The sequence below is a fragment of the Mustela lutreola genome, chromosome 4 (genome assembly GCF_030435805.1).
Source record: "Mustela lutreola isolate mMusLut2 chromosome 4, mMusLut2.pri, whole genome shotgun sequence".
Classification (NCBI taxonomy): domain Eukaryota; kingdom Metazoa; phylum Chordata; class Mammalia; order Carnivora; family Mustelidae; genus Mustela; species Mustela lutreola.
The window spans coordinates 53175043-53190455 of NC_081293.1; the positions used below are offsets into that span (position 1 = coordinate 53175043).

General features: G+C 37.2%; 1 protein-coding gene across 12 annotated transcripts in view; it reads left to right on the forward strand.

Moving 5' to 3' along the window:
- The first annotated feature begins 163 nt into the window (after positions 1-163).
- Positions 164-15413, forward strand: part of CFAP70 (cilia and flagella associated protein 70) — a 109653-nt gene continuing 94403 nt past the window's right edge. For 3 of the 12 annotated variants that reach the window (XM_059169933.1, XM_059169934.1, XM_059169938.1), the window contains exons 1-3: positions 166-373; positions 1920-2022; positions 2990-3176. In XM_059169933.1, the coding sequence (XP_059025916.1) occupies positions 1960-2022; positions 2990-3176 (250 nt within the window). In that variant the 5' untranslated portion in view covers positions 166-373; positions 1920-1959. Of the gene's footprint in view, positions 374-1919; positions 2023-2989; positions 3177-15413 lie in introns of those variants that run through there. The other 9 variants (XM_059169941.1, XM_059169942.1, XM_059169943.1 and 6 more) reach the window with 5 other exon arrangements.

Here is a 15413-nt window from a genome sequence, read left to right on the forward strand (position 1 = left end):
GTATGCCAAGGCAAAGTTGTACCTTGGACGAAGTGACTCGGGGAGGGAGGCTATCGCTCAAGCGCTGTTTCCAGAGCGCAGGCGCAGAAACCTCCCAACAGCCGTTGCCTTCCCCGAAAACTTTATCGCGAGTCTTGGGATAAACTTGTGGTGATTGCCGGAACTAAATTCTCGCGAGAGGTAATTAGTAGTTGCCATAGTTGCGCATAAATACTTTTGCGGCCGCCTCAGGTTAGACTGCTGTATCACTCCCCAGAAAACCCTCTGCTTCCGGCCTCTCTACCGTGGTCCTGTGACCACACCCCGTTCTCTCAGTCTCTTCAGCTGCAGCCGGTTGGAAACGCAAGGCCGCCTCCGAACACAGGGCACTCTGGTATGGACCTAAACACCCCCCACCTGGCTTGGCGCGGAAGCTACTGCCAACCTCTCAGGCCTCCCATTTGAAGCCGGGCTTAAACCCACTTTCCGCTTTGCCCCAGATACCACGCAGTAGGTCCACACTGCACCTCTGTCCCCAGATGACACGCCGTCCATCTTGTCCTTCATCAAACCTGTTTCTGATGTGACTGTTCTCTTGCATTTTCTTTTGTTTTTAAAAATTTTGTTTTTAATCTATGCACTCAACGTGGGTCTCGAACTCACAACCGGGAGAGCAACAGTCTGATGCTCCACCAGCTGAACCAGCTAGGTGCCCCTCCCTTGCATTTTCTTAGGAGTAACATGGCAAGAAATGAATGCCTCTTGGGGGCAACAGGAGCCGCCGCCCCTACCCCCACCCCCACCCCCAGCCTGACTGCCCTGACCGTTAGTAACCAGCCAGATTTCTTGCATTCATTACACAATAAATATGCTGCTAAGACAAGGGTTAGTGCCGGGCACTCAGGGACTGTAAATGTGAGTGAGAGATTACTTGTCCTGGAGAAACTGTGCATTCAGGAAAAGCAGTGCACATTAATAACACCATATGTGCCTACATCATAGGTTAAGCAGTTTTACTATTTTAGTGGATATTCACACCAAATGTGAAACATGAGAAGTTTATATTATCTTTATTACAGAAGGTCAAACTGATGCTCATAGAAATTAGACTTTTGTCCAGGGTCAGGCTAGTGAAGGTCTAATTCATGTGGTAGTATTGAAAAGGAAAGGAGAGTAATGTAAAAGATCATTTCTAATGTGAATTTGATAAAAAAAAAAAATTGTCAGGGTCACTTAGGCCCAGAATGAGCCTGGAGACAGGGTATTGGACAGTGATCTGAGGTATTTGGATGACTGAAAGAGGGAGTACCTGAGAAGAGGCAGAATAAAGCCTGGGGACAGCAAAGTATTGCCTTCTTTTTTATACCACCAGTCCTAGATAGATGTAGCATAGTGTGTCCTCAGTAAACGTTTGAATTGCCATAAGTTCCATTTTGAATTGAGGCAGAAAATCTTTATATCCAATTTATTGTTGAAATTGTGTCATTAGTGTTGTAAAATAATTAGACAGTATCTCTGACTTAATAAGATATATGTCAGAACTTTTGGTGGTGGACTAACCATTATTCTTTGTGGTTGTTTCTTTCCTGTTATATTTTTGTAAAAGTGAGAGATTAACCTATCAAAGAATACCATGAAAGATGGAGGCTGGGGTTGGGAAGTAAGGGAGATGGCATTCCTACCCTCTTTCTTGGAATGATTTGTGCTTGATGGATTAATTATATGTGTAAAGATCATGTTAGCACTAACTGATGGAATTCTTCTTGTGACCAGCTCTGTAAAGCACTATTTAGCAGCAAAGTTTGGAAAGGGTACAAAAAAAGTGCTAGACTAGCTATGGCATTTTCCTAGGTTCTCCCTAGTATTGGTTATGTATTGTAATGTGGGTACTTCTGCAGCTATGGTACTTGAGGGGACAGCTTGATTCATTGTATTTACAGAGACCAAAGAAGACCAGAGGGACTTTGCCCAAGTGCTGCTATGGAACAGGTGTCATCAACAGGCAGACCTGTGCAGATCACAGTGACAGATGGATATGACTTGGTAAATTTATTTTTGGAAATTAGAGAAGTTCTTAGTTTATTCATTTTTCTTGAAAGTATATTTGCCTTTGAGTTCAGGTTTCCCTGTTAAACATCTGTCTGCAGGTTGCCTGACGATGTATTGGAAGCACCAACAGGAAGAATGCTTTTGCACCCTCCTATAACACCAGACCTGCTGGTCTTAACATTGCAGTGGCATTTCTTTCTCAGTTTTCCTTTTTGTTAGACTATATAATCAGCAGGTCACATCACTATGTGTGTAAAATACCTGGGAATTTGAGTACTACATTTAATGGGCAAAACAAGAAGTGATTTTTGTTTTTTAGACAGCGGGTCTTTTCTTCTGAAAAAGATCTGAATTCTTCCAGAGTTTCTTTTGTGATTAATTTCACTTGGTTAATTTAAATAATAAAACTACAATATGATGTAGCTTAAAAATTACAAGAATAATGAAATGGCAAAGTATTTATTCACTATTATGAAGTAAAATAGCTCATTCCAAAACAGGATGTAATGAATGATCTCTATTTGTTTTAAAAGGTTATATAAGAGATGTATCTATAAGTGTATGTGTGTATTTTTACACACACATATATATATTCATAGGGAAGACTAGAAAATATATTCTAAAATGTTACTGGTGCTTGCATGTTAGAGTGAGATTATAGGTAATTTGTTTTCCTGTGTGCTTTTCTTACTATTTACAATGTTTCACAATATACTTTTATAATCATATAAACATGAAAATTATTTTTAAAAACTCCCTACATAATAGCATTTAAATAGAATTTTACAGTTAGCTACAACTAGTTTTGTTTAATGACTTTCTACCTACCCCTTTTCTATTTGTGATATAGCTTGTTAGGAAAACATGGAAAATGCTATTTAGTTCAAGTCAAAATGATTTACCAGATATGTAGGAAAATTCTCTATATGAGTATAATTGTAAAGTCTCTTTCTGTCAACAGAAAGGTTTTAAAGGAGATACTCCAGTTACTTTTATTCGTGCAGAATTCAATCAAGTGATTTTGGGAGACTCTGCAAAAGTTACAGTTTCTCCAGAAGGAACTGCAAAATACAACTTCACGAGCAGTTTTGAATACAGTCCTGAAGGAGGAATTACTTTAGATGACCTTGCCCACAAACCTGTGTTCTGTAAGTCCTTGTGGTACTAAAGGTATTAATTATGTTGAGTATGTTATAAGGATATTCTGAGATATTTAGTAGCTGTTTGGGAGGACAAATGAACACAGCTTACTTTTCCACCTGGGAATAACATGGTATGGTTTCAGTCCTACCTGCTTTTAGCATCGGTCTTCATGGCCTGCTAATTTTAATCAGTTTGTATCAAAGCCCTTTTGACATTTGACTGAAATTTGCAGCCCTTATCTCCTAAGCTGGGTTGGGAGCTTTTCCTAAATATTCCTATATCTAGGGTTGCCAGATTTAGGGGGAAAAAAAGTAAGAAACGTATATACTAAAAAATTATTCATTGGTTATCTGAAATTCAGATTTAACTGGGCATCTTGTATTTTGCTTGGCAACCCTGTCTGTAATTCTGTATACAGTACTTCTGTACACTTTTTATTGAAATTCAGGTCTGTATTTTATTTCAGAATTTCTAGTGCCTAGAAATATCTGGGACATAAAAGGTCTCAAAAAGTGTTTGCTCGGGGCACCTGGGTGGCTCAGTGGGTTAAGCCGCTGCCTTCGGCTCAGGTCATGATCTCAGGGTCCTGGGATCGAGTCCCGCATCGGGCTCTCTGCTCAGCGGGGAGCCTGCTTCCTCCTCTCTCTCTCTCTGCCTGCCTCTATGCCTACTGATCTCTCTCTGTCAAATAAATAAAGTCTTAAAAAAAAAAAAAAACCTTTATAAAAAGTGTTTGCTCAATGAATGAATGGACTTTTACAGTTTCTAAGAACACAGTATTATCTCTGACATACTTTGTTCTTACACCTGTATACTAGTCTAAGGCTTTTGTTTTAATCTATACTCTTAATTTTTGTTTTGTTATTTTTTTAGTGGCACATCTCCTGTGGCACCTGCCAAAAACCAGATTCCAAGATCCCAGACCCAGAGAAGTGGGTCCTGGGAATCATACAGTATTCTAGAGCATTGCATTCTAAACTTTTTTTTTTTTTCATAAAAGTCACCTGAGACTCTGGGAGAAAATAGTCCTCAGAGCCCTACCCTAGACTACTAAATTCATGATTGCCAGGGAAGGATCCTGGAGGGAAGCTGCATGTAGGAACAAGTCTCTGGTGACTGCTGGGAAGCACTACTCCAGAAAAGTGATTTATACATCTGGCCTACCTGGTAATCAGTCACCCATGGAGGCATCCATCTGATCCACACTATCTGATCATTCTCTTCTACTTCTTTTGTCTTTGCTTTGTGCCTCTCTGTCACTCCCAACCCCAAATAAGGGGAGTCAATGTCCTAATTGCGTTCCTCCCTGACATGTTAGTTGGGAAAGGCAGAAGAGGACCATTGTTTTAAATGTGTCATTGAACCCATGAGAAAGAGAGGGCCAGCTTTTTGTTCCAGAAGCAAAGCAGAAACTGAAACCCGGAGCTCTTGAACAGTTGGTATTGGTGTGTGGTGGTGTGGGGGGAAAGGGCATTACTCCAGAATCTAGGGGCTTAGGTTTTAGACAAGCTAAGGGGCTTGTTTTGGGCTTTAGACAAGCTAAGGGGCTAGGTTTTAGACAATCTAGGGGCTTAGGTCTTAGACAAACAGAGAACTTGGGCTGCTATAGATGGGAGTTGAGACTGAGACCAATCCCTTTACCACAAGCCAAGACTCTCAAAAAGAATGGACTAGAAAAAAAAAAAAAAATCCATGCCCCCTCATATGTATCTAACCATTGAATAGATGAAAAACGTCTTTCCTAATAAGTAATAATGATAGGGTTATGCCAATCATTAAATAACATATATTTTCTTAATACACACAAGGAACATTTATACAATAGAAACTGACCAAATACTAGACAATAAAAGAAGTCCTGCCATATAACAAAGAAGCAACGGCACACAGACTTAGTTTTCTGATCAAAATACAAGTCAGCAAAATTAGAAACCTGTAACAAAAACATAAAAAAAAGAATCCATTTGGAAATTTTAAGGCACACTTATGTCGATTCATGGGACAAAGAAAAAAATCATAAGAAAAACTATAAAGCATTTAGAATCAAACAATAGTAAAACACCAAATATCAAACTTGTGGGGAAAAGCTAAAGTAATACTTAGAAATACATTTATGTTCTCAAGTGCAGTCATTAGCAATCAAAAAGGATTTAAAATGAAACCTCTGGGGGGAGCCTGGGTTGCTCAGTCCATTAAGGATCCAACCTTTGATCTCAGCTTAGGTCTTGATCTCAGGGCCATGAGTTCAAGTCCCATGTCGGGCTCTATGCTGGGCGTGGAGCCTACTTTAAAAAAATTAATAAAGTAGAATCTCTGGATATATATACGTTCCCCTATTCCTTTCACAAAGTACAACTGCAAACCTCAGGCTTTTTATGTAAAACAAACATGAGGAACTCTGAAAAGTGGAAAGAAGAAGGAAACATGAGACATGAGGAATGACGTATGGTGAGCTGCCTGGGTTTTATTTTTGCCTTGTATATCCCAGACTTGATGCTGAAGAAACCAGCAACCTGGAAACATGAATGAGTACAGACCAAAAAAAAAAAAGAAAGAAAGAAAGAAAAAAGAGAGAGAGAGAGAGACCTCTACTCTAACCAAAGACCAGGAAATGGGCAGCCTTGCAAGACAAGAAACTCAGTAACTACTCTGCACCAGCCAGACACCACAAACAAAAAAATGTGACCCCACTCAAAATCAAGCAGAATGGAGGACTTAGACTTGTATTCTTGCAAAGCTGAAATTAGGTGCCCCAGCTGGGTGGTGGTCAAGAATACCAGATGGAAGAAAGGGCTTCTGTGCTGTCTGGTCATGAACCCTCTCTCTTACCATCAGGTTTTAATGGAGACCACATGGGGAGCCTGGATTTCTGCCCCAATCTGGCAGTAACAAGATGCCATCTACTGTCCACTGGAGTGGTATCAGAGGAAGCCTAAAGTAGGATTGAGACTTACCATCACCTAGTGGTTCTGAGTCTACACCCACTGTGGTATCACTGGAAAAGAAGTGAGGAACCAGACTCTCACTCCTTGTCATCAGTAATGAGGAACTGTCTCCCCGCCCCCTTAGGTATCAATAGAGGCTAAGTGGAGTTAATAGTGGGGGACAATGGGGAAATCCCCCCTCCTTCCTCTGTTGGAGCAGTGTTAAAAAAAAAAAAAATCCAGCTAAAACAGATGGTTTAAGGTCCAGAGTTTCATAACATACAAAAAGTCCAAGATTACATGAAAATCACTCATCATACCAAGAACCTGAAGATATCAAACTGAATTTTATTTTCTTTGACTATATTAGCATTTTATTTTAAAATTTTTTTATTATACTCAGTTAGCCAACATATAGTACACCATTAGTTTTTTATGTAGTGTTCAATGATTCATTGCAAACTGGATTTTAAAAGAAAATCAGTAGATGCTAACTAACACTAAGATAACATATGAGAATTCTTAGACAAAGGTTTTTAAAAGATTTTTAAAATAATGGATCAGTGAACAATTGAAGACATGCAAAATAGACTCAGCAGAGAAATTGAATGTCTTAGATACAGAAGATAATGGAAATTTTAGATCAGAAAAATACAATAACTCTTAAAAAAAGCTCAGCAAATGATCTCAACAGCAGAATGGAGGAGACAGGAAAGAATCAGTGAATTGGAAGATAGAACAACAGAAATACCCAATCTGAATAATATAAAAGAAATAGACTAAGAAAAAAAAATGTGAACAAAGTCTCAGAGGCCTGTAGTACTATGACAAAAGATCTATTGGTGTCATCAGAGTCTCAGGAGAAGAAGGGAGGGGCTAAAAAAATATTCAAAGAAGTGAAAGCCTAAAAACTCACCAAATTTGGCAAGAGACATACACCTACAGATTCAAGAAACTGATCAAACTCTCAGTAGGATAACCCAAAGAAATCCATATTAAGAAACATCATAATTAAACTTCTAAAAACTGAAGACAGAACAAAATCTGAAAGCAAAGGAAAACATTTAGAATGTTATCAGTTTGTCATCAGAAACCATGGAGGTCCAAAGGGAATGGCATAGTATTTTCAAAGTGATAAAAAGAACTGTCACCCAGAATCCAATACCTGGAGGAAAGATGCGAAGGGGAAATTAAGACATTCTCATATTAAAGAAAACAAAGTCTGAAAGAATACCCTGAAAGAATGACTGAAGGAATTTTTCCCAACAGAACAGAAATAATAAAGAACCTAGTAACACCAGGAGGGAAGAAAGAGTGTGGAAAATAAAAATTGGGATGAATAAAGTAAGTTTTCCTTCCCTTTGAGTTTTCTAAATTGCGTTTGATGCTTGAAACAAGGTATAACACTGTCTGATGCAGTTCTACAGGAATATTGAAAAAACATTTTAGGCAGTTATAAACAGGAAAGGTAAAGACACATAAAGGGAGGTAGTTTTGGTACTTCAACTACTGAAATGATGACACCTGTAATAGGCTGTAATAAGTAATGTATATAAAATGCAGTACCTAGAGCAATAACTAAAAAAGGTATACAAATAGATACTCTTAAAAGTATTATAGATATATTAAATATATAATATGTATTATCTATATAATATATATGGATATTATATATAGATAATATATATTATCTATATAATATCTATATAATATAGATATATTATAGATATATTAAAATGGAATTCTCAAGAATGTTCTTGCAGTCCACAGGAAAGCAGAAGACAAATGAAAAAGAGAGGACAAACAACCCCAGCAGACTTAAACCGTAACATATTAACAATTACATTAAATATAACAAGAGACAAGAGGTTGCAGAATAGTTAAAAAAAACACACACACAACCTAACTATATGCTGTCCACAAGAAGCTCGAAATATAACTCTGTAGTCATCTATGTAAAAGAATAGAGGGATAGAGAAAGATACATGTGTACACATTCATCAAATAAGTGAAAGTGACTATATTAGCATCAGATAAAATAGATTAGGCAAAGAAAATAACCAGAGACAAAGAAGTTCATTATGTAATGATAAAAGAGACAACCCATCAAGAAGACATAGTAATACTAAATATATACATGCACCAAACAACAGCTGCAAAATATGTGAAGCAAAACTGATTAAACTTAAAGGGTGAATAGACAAATCCACAATTATAGTTGGGGACACAAACACCCCTCTCTCAATTTGTAGAATACCTAGATAGAAAATCATCAGGGATATAGGAAAACTCAACAATACCCATCAGCCTACAATATCTAATAAATATTTATTGAACACCCAACAGTAGCAGAATATGCATTCTTTTCAAAAGGCCACAGACCACATATCAAAACCATATTCTGGGTTATAAACAACCTCAACACATTTGAATGAATTAAAATAATGTGTTCTCTGACAACAGTATCAAGCTAGAAATCAATAATAAAAAACAGGAAACTCTCTAAACATCTGAAAACAAAAAGACACACTAAAGTAATCCATAGGTCAAAGAGGAAGTCTCAAGGGAAGTAAAAAAAAAAAAAAAAAAAATACAGTGAACTGAATGAAAATAAAAGTACAAGGTAACAAAATTTGTGGGACATAGCTAAAGAACTGCTGAGAAAATTAGAATACTAAATGCATACTTTAAAAAAAAGGAAAAGCCTCAAATCAATAACCTGTCATCTCAAGGATTTAGAAAAAGAAGTACAAAATCAAACAGAAGGAAGAACATAATAAAGATAAAAGCAGAAAGGAATAAAATGAAAAACAATAGGGAAAGATCAATGAAACAAGTAACACACTGGTTATTTGAAAACACCAAAATTGACAAAACTTCAGGAACAGTGGCCAAAAGCAGTGAGTGGGGGGAGAGAAAAGGCACCACAAATTATCTATTAGAAGTGAAATAGGATAACATCACAGATGGTAGACATTAAAAGAATAATAAAGAGAAGAACAACTCTACATACATAAATTTCTTAAGAAAATGGACCAGTATTTTGAAAAGCACAAATCACAACTCATCCTATATAAATAAATAAAGTGGCCCTGTAACTGTCAAGGAAATTGAATTCATAATTTGAAATTTCTGGAACCAGAAAGTCTTACTGAATAATTCTACCAAAAGTTAAAAATAATAACTAACACTAATTGTACACAATCTTCCAACAAATAGAAGAGGAGGAAACATTTAATTCATTTTATGATGCTAGTGTTACACTGATACCAAAACAAGACAAAGACTGTACGCAAATGGAAAACTGGAGACCAGTATCTGTCATGAATATAGACACAAAATTCTAACAAAATACTAGCAAGTAGAATTCAATAAATAAAAAGAATAGTATAAAGAAGAAAAAGCATATGGTCATATTGGTCAAAACAACATGTGACAAAATTTAACACCAATTCATGATAGAAACTCTCAGAAAAATACAAATAGAGGGAACTTCAACAGCCTGACAAAGGCTAACATTATACTTAATGGTGAAAGATGGAATGCTTTCCCCCTTAGATTGAGAACAAAAATCAAGATTTGCTCTCACCACTCTTAAAAACATAGAGCTGGAAGTGCAATAAAGTAAGAAAAAGAAATAAAAGACATCTACATCTGAAAGGAAGAAATAAATCTGCTCATATTTGCAGATGACACGGTTCTCTATGTAGAAAATATCAAGAAATGTGCAAAACTTCCAGAAAGAAAAAGATCATAGGATGCAAGGTAAATGCACAAAAGCAATTATATTTCCATATATTAATGATAAATACATGAACACTAATACTAAAAATACATCATTTACTGTTGCTTTTTAAAATGAAAAGTTTAGTGTAAACTTAAGAAAACATATATAGCATTTATGTGCTGGAAACTATATACTGTTGAATGAAATTTTTAAAAATCTTTATAAATGGAGGGACACACTGTACTCAGGGACTCGAAGACTCAACATAGTTAAGATGTCAATTCTCTCCAGACTGATATAAAGGTGAAATGTAATTCTTATCAAAATCCCAGAAAGATTTTTTCTAGATATGGACAAGACTATTTTAAATATATATATAGAAAAGCAAAGAAACTAGAAAAATTAAAAACAATTTTGGAAAAGAATAAAATAGGGTGAATCACTATATTTGATTTCATGATTTATTATTTAACTACATTAATTAAAATTATATGCTCTTAGTGGAGGGATAGACACATAGATCAATGGAAAAAATAGAAATAGATCCATCTAAACATACCTAATGATTTTCTTAAGCTTTTATTTTTAAGTAATCTTTACACCCAATGTGGGGCTCATACAACTCTGAGATCAAGGGTCACACACATTACCAGTTGAGCCAACCAGGCACCCTTGCCCAATGATTTTTGATCAAAGTGCAAAATCAATTAATTGGAGGAGAGGTAGTCTTTTCAACAAATGATGTTAGAGCAATTGAACACCTGTGCGCAAAAAAATGAACCTCGACTTTAGTCTTGTACTTATGCAAAAATTAACTCAAAGTGGATCACATTTAAATGTGAAATGTAAAGCCACAAAACATCAAGGGAAAAAATGAGATAAACTTGAGGATCTAAGGTCATGCAAAGAGTTCTTAACACCAAAAGCATGAGCTATAAAAAAAAAAAAAAGCTGATGAATTGACTTCATAAAAATTAAAAACTCTTGCTCTGTGAAATACCCTGTTGAGAGGATGAAAAGCTACAGAGTGAGAGAAACTATTTGCAAATCACAATCTGACAAAGCAATAGTATCTAAAATACATAAAGAATTCAAGATTCAACAGTAAAAAATACTCCAGACAAACCAATTAGAAAATAGACAAAAGACACAAAGAGACAGTTGACCAAAGAGAATATACAGATGGCATATAAACATATGAAAAAGTGTTTAATATCATTAGCCATTAGGGAAATGCAAATCAAGACCACAATGTGATAGCACTATACACATATCAGAATAGTTAAAATTGAAAATAGTGAGGGGCGCATGGGTGGCTCAGTGGGTTAAAGCCTCTGCCTTCAGCTCAGGTCATGATCCCAGGGTCCTGGGATCCAGCTCTGCATTGGACTCTCTGCTCAGCAGGGAGCCTGCTTCCTCCTCTCTCTCTGCCTGCCTTTCTGCCGACTTTTGATCTCTGTCTGTCAAATAAATAAAGAATCTTTTTAAAAAATTGACACATGCCCAATGGTTACAAAATTGTTTAATTATGGTATATGTTAAGCTCTATCTTTAATAGAATGGTTCTCTTAACATAAAAAAGATTAAAAGCAAATGAGTTTGATATTTAACTCAAGAAGTTACTAAAATAACAGAGAACCCCAAAGAATATAAAAAGAAAGAAATAAGAACAAAAATTAATTAATTAGAAAGTGAGCACTAGAAAAGAGCTGCAAAACAAAACCTGTTTTAAAAGACTAAAATAGACAAACTTCTGGCATGATTGAGCCAAAATAAAACCAAACCAAGAAGACAAACAATGTTAAGAAGAAAATGTGGCTTTAATACAGATAGAGTAGACTTTTGAAAATTATAAAAATAATATTTTTGAAGATTCTGGGAAGGTAGGCAAGTAGGAATTACCAGGAATCTGTCTCCCACCCACCCAACACTTGCACTGCCATATTCTGTCTGATACAACTATTTTGGAGCTCTGGAGTCTGTTGAAGGCTTGCAACTTACAGGGGGAAGATTTGGATGGCAAATTGTGGTTTATTTTGGTTAATTTCAGATCTAAACACAGTAGAAGCTGCTCATTCCTCACCTCTCTATACATGTGGCAGGGAGCCATGTATGTGTTCTTCTAGTAACTTGCACACAGCTTGTTGGAGCCAGGATGAGCTAAAAGGACATGTCCTTCAAATCTTGTGGATCTGTGCTCTGCTGATTGCTGCTTCTGATCACAGAGGTGCAGACAAAGAGGCTATTAGGTGTTGTTGCACCTCTCTCCATCCCATTATTAGTAAGACCCTTCTACTATTGAAAACACCAAGGGATGTAAAGGCAGCATCCTTCCCCCCCCTTACCTTTTCTCTTTTTCTTCATTCAGGAACCGCCTTAACAACCAGGACACTTAAAAACAGCTGCAAGTAAGGGGAAAAGCTAGAAAGTGGCCATGCATGTCCAGGGAAAGGCTCAGAAAAGACCTGAAAAGACCTTAAATTTATACCTCAGGCTGACCTTCAGCACAGAGACAGCCTAAAACAATGGCAAATAAAAATAAAAACAACAAAAGACAGTAAACTCTGGGAAAGGGGAGAATCTGATTTCCAGACTTATCCCATTATTAGATTCAAATATCCAAAGTTCAACAAAAAAATCAAAGGGCATACAAAGAAACATGAAAGTATAGCCCATTCAAATTAAAAAAAAAAAAAAATCACAAGAAACAACAGTGTTGGTGAGGTTGTGGAGAAGAAACTCTCATGCACTGTTAGTGAGAATGCAAACTGGTAACAGCCACTGTGGAAAACGCAATGGAGTCTCCTCAAAAAATTAAAATAGATAGGGCACCTGGGTGGCTCAGTTGTTGGGCATCTGCCTTCAGTTTTGGTCATGATCCCAGAGTCCTGGGATGGAGCCCCACATTGGGCTCCCTGCTTGACAGGAGGCCTGCTTCTCCCTCTCTCACTCCTCCTGCTTATATTCCCTCTCTTGCTGTCTGAAATAAATGAATTTATTGCTGTCTTGCTGTGAAATAAATGAATAGAATATTAAAAAAAATTAAAATAGAATTACTATATGATCCCGTAATTCCACCGTTGGGCATTTACCCAAAGAATGTGAAAACACTAATCTGAAAAGTTAGATGTACCCCAATGTTTACTGTGGCATTATTTATAATAGCTAAAATATGGAAGCAACCCAAATGTCCATCAGTAGAGGAATGGGTAAAGAAAACGTGGCATGTATATGTATGTATGTATGTGTTTATATATGTGTTTATATATATATTTCAACCATAAAAAGGAATGAAATTTTGCCAATTGCAACAACATGGATGGATTTAGAGAATATAATTTTTTAAAGAATTTATTTTTTTATTTGACAGAGAGAGACAGTGAGAGAGAGAACACAAGTAGGGTAAGTGGGAGAGGGAGAAGCAGGCTTCCAGCAGAGCAGGGAGCCCAACATGGGGCTTGATCCCAGGACTCTGGGATCATGACCTGAGCTGAAGGCAGCCGCTTAATGACTGAGCCACCCAGTGCCCTAGAGGATATGATGTTAAGTGAAACAAGTCAGAGATAGATGAATACCATATGATCTCACTCATATGGATTTTAAGAAACAAACAAAAAAGAGACAAATTTTTTAAAAAACAGACTCTTAACTATAGAGAACAAGCAGTGGTTTCCAGAGAGAAGTGGGTGGGAAGATGGATGAAATAGGTGAAGGGGATTAAAAGCATGCTTATCATGATGAGCACTGAGTAGTGTATAGAATTCTTGTATCACTATATTGTACACCTGAAATTAATATAACAGTGTATGTTAATTATACTGGAATTAAAAATAAGTAAACAAAAATTTTTAAAAAGGAATATTTCAAATCAACAATCTAACTATACAACATAAGGAACTAGAAAAAGAAAAGCAAAACTCCAAAATCCACAGAAGAAATCATAAAAACTAGAGCAGAAGTGGGCAAAATACAGAGTAAAAAACAACACAGGGAATCAATGAAATCAAAAGTCAGGTTTTTAAGTTTTTAATTTTTAAAAAAATACTTATTTATTTGACAGACAGCGATCACAAGTGGGCAGAGAGGCAGGCAGAGGGGTGGGGGAAGTAGGCTCCCCACTGAGCAGGGAGCCGGATGTGGGGCTTGATCCCAGGACTCTGGGATCATAACCTGAATTGAAGACAGAGGCTCCAACCCACTGAGTCACCCAGGTACCCCTAAAGTCAGGTTTTTAAAAAAGGTTATTCATTCCTATGGAGAGAGGGTGTGTGTGTGTGCACATGAGATGGGGAAGGGACAGAAGGAGAGGGAGAGGGAGAATCCCCAAGCATACTCCACACTGAACATGGAGTCCAACATGGGGCTGGATCCCAGGACCCTGAGATTATGACCAGAATCAAAATCAAGAGTCAGATGCTTAACTGACTGAGCTACCCAGGTGGCCCCAAAAGTCAGTTTTTTTTTTAAAAGATCAACAAAATTCACAAACCTCTAGCTAGATGGACTAAGGAAATACTTTTTTTTTTTTTTAAGATTTTATTTATTTATTTGATAGAGATCACAAGCAGGCAGAGAGGCAGGCAGAGAGAGAGGAGGGAACAGGCTCCTCGCTGAGCAGAGAGCTGGATGCGGGGCTCCATTTCAGGACCCTAGGATCATGACCGGAGCCAAAGGCAGAGGCTTTAACTCACTGAGCCACCCAGGCACCCCCAGTTAGCCTAATATTTTCACAGCATAATGAGGACTTTCTAAGACAATTCCTTCCTCTGTGTCAAATACAGGGTTATCTATTCCAGTCTTTGGAGGAATCTGGGCTAGTTTCTTAAGTCTCATGGAAGAATTAAGGTCAAGTTCTTGTTTTTTCCCTTCTTCTTCACGCCTGCGCCTCATGTCTTCCTGTTGCTGCCGAATGCGCTCCAGCTGTGCACTTCGACGCACTGCATCATCCTGGCGCCCAAATCTCCGGGGCAGTCAACAGCCATCTCTCGATGCTTCTGAGGTTCCTGTTATGCAAATTGGAAAGAACTGGTCTACTATCCTCTTAGTTATAACTAAAGCTAGAAATTAAAGTGGGGATATTACTACCAATTATACAGAAATTAAAAGTATACGTGAGTACTCTGAAAAATCGCTCATCAACATATTGGATAACCTACATGAAATGGACAAATTCCTAGGGACACAAAACTACCAGATTAAAGCACAAAGAAAAAAATTTTTAAAAGATTTTATTCATTTATTTGACAGACAAGAGATCACAAATAGGCAGAGAGGCAGGCAGAGACAGAGAGGGGGGAAAAGCAGGCTCAGCAGGGAGCCTGATGCAGGGCTCAATCCCAGGATCTTGGGATCATGACCTGAGCCGAAGGCAGTGGCTTTAACCCACTGAACCACCCAGGTGCCCTTAAAGAAAGAAAATCTTAATAGAACTATAATTATAAGGAGATTAAATCAGTGATTAAAAAATTCTCTCAACAAAGAAAAGTTCTGGGCCTGATGGCTTCACTGGTGAATCCTACTAAATACTTGAAGAACTAATCCCAATACTGCTGAAACTCCCCCTCCCCCCCCAAAAAAAATGAAGAGTAGGA